This window comes from Caenorhabditis briggsae, assembly GCF_000004555.2.
Source record: "Caenorhabditis briggsae AF16 supercontig from assembly CB4, cb25.NA_095, whole genome shotgun sequence".
Taxonomy (NCBI): Eukaryota; Metazoa; Nematoda; class Chromadorea; order Rhabditida; family Rhabditidae; genus Caenorhabditis; species Caenorhabditis briggsae.
The window spans coordinates 1,712-2,825 of NW_025543392.1; the positions used below are offsets into that span (position 1 = coordinate 1,712).

The window sequence follows — 1,114 nt, forward strand, 5'->3', positions numbered from 1 at the left end:
GAATGGAATGATGGTGGAGTTGATCATTCCAAATTCATTCGGATTCCAGTCGAGATACTCGTCCTTCCACTTTTGAATCATCCAAACATTCAGTTTGATATTTTGTGAAGGTTCATCCTAAATAAAATTTTAAGAAACTGTTGAGCTATTTTTTTCAAAAGCTGTTGAGCAGTTCACTCACCACTTCTATAATCTGATAGAGGGATATGCTGATGTGCACTTTGAGGGATTTCTTGTGATCAAGAATTGGTCTGACTCGGACATCATATCTCTCCGGAGACAGAAGATGCCTGGTTAGACGGATCAAAGGAACATTCTGCATTGCTATGTCTCGATCAGCCGTCGAGTTAAGTAATCGTGGGTCTAAAAAGTGCCAATGTTTCGAGAAGATTGTTCTGGAAAACTTACCGAAAGTTTTCAAGGTTGCATTGAGCGAATGTGACGTTTTGTTGGCTGCTACTGATGTCAGCAAGACTATCAGAATGGTTAGATTTAACGTCATCTTCTCATGTAACCTGGAAAATGTGTTAGAAAATAAAATTTAAAAATGAATCAAAGTGAATAGGAGATATAAAATACAGTGAGAATGACACTGGAAAAAACAAATAATTGGTGGAAAAATGGGAAGCCAGAGGAATAATTTATTCGTTAGAGGAGTGGATCGTTTTTTTGAAAAATCGGAGGAAATGAAGAGAAAAAATGAATGAAGCTCAAGCCAAAGAGAAGTAAGAGAGAAAAAAGAACATGATTATTTTCTAAAAATACAGACAGTGAAAGCAAATGTGAATTGAGTAAAAAAAGCAGGAAAACGAAAAAATGGAAATGGAATAGGAAAGAGAAAAAGAGATTATCAGGAACCGCGTCATTTGTTTGGGATAGAATAGCAAACCGAAAGGAAAGAGTGTTCAGATTTAGAAAAACGAATAGAAATGTTCATCCGCCGAATTCAACACCAGCCTGATGCCAATGCACGAATCCGATGAAATTGATTCCGAAAGTGATTATGAGGAAAGCAACAACGAAAATGACAAAGCATGTCCTCTCGACTACAGTAGCCAGCCACTCGAACTCAGCAACTGCCAATTGACGATTGGCTTTGATCGAACCTGAAATC

The 1,114-nt window shown here is 37.5% G+C and overlaps 1 protein-coding gene across 1 annotated transcript in view; it reads right to left on the reverse strand.

The window, feature by feature from the left end:
* The window catches only part of CBG24089, a gene marked incomplete at both ends in the record, with an annotated part of 2,076 nt that extends 1,574 nt beyond the window's left edge, over window positions 1–502 (reverse strand). The window contains 3 exons of the mRNA XM_045241021.1: window positions 59–117; window positions 182–363; window positions 409–502. Coding sequence (XP_045091252.1) covers window positions 59–117; window positions 182–363; window positions 409–502 — 335 coding nt within the window. The remainder of the gene's footprint in view (window positions 1–58; window positions 118–181; window positions 364–408) is intronic.
* Window positions 503–1,114: the final 612 nt, after the last annotated feature.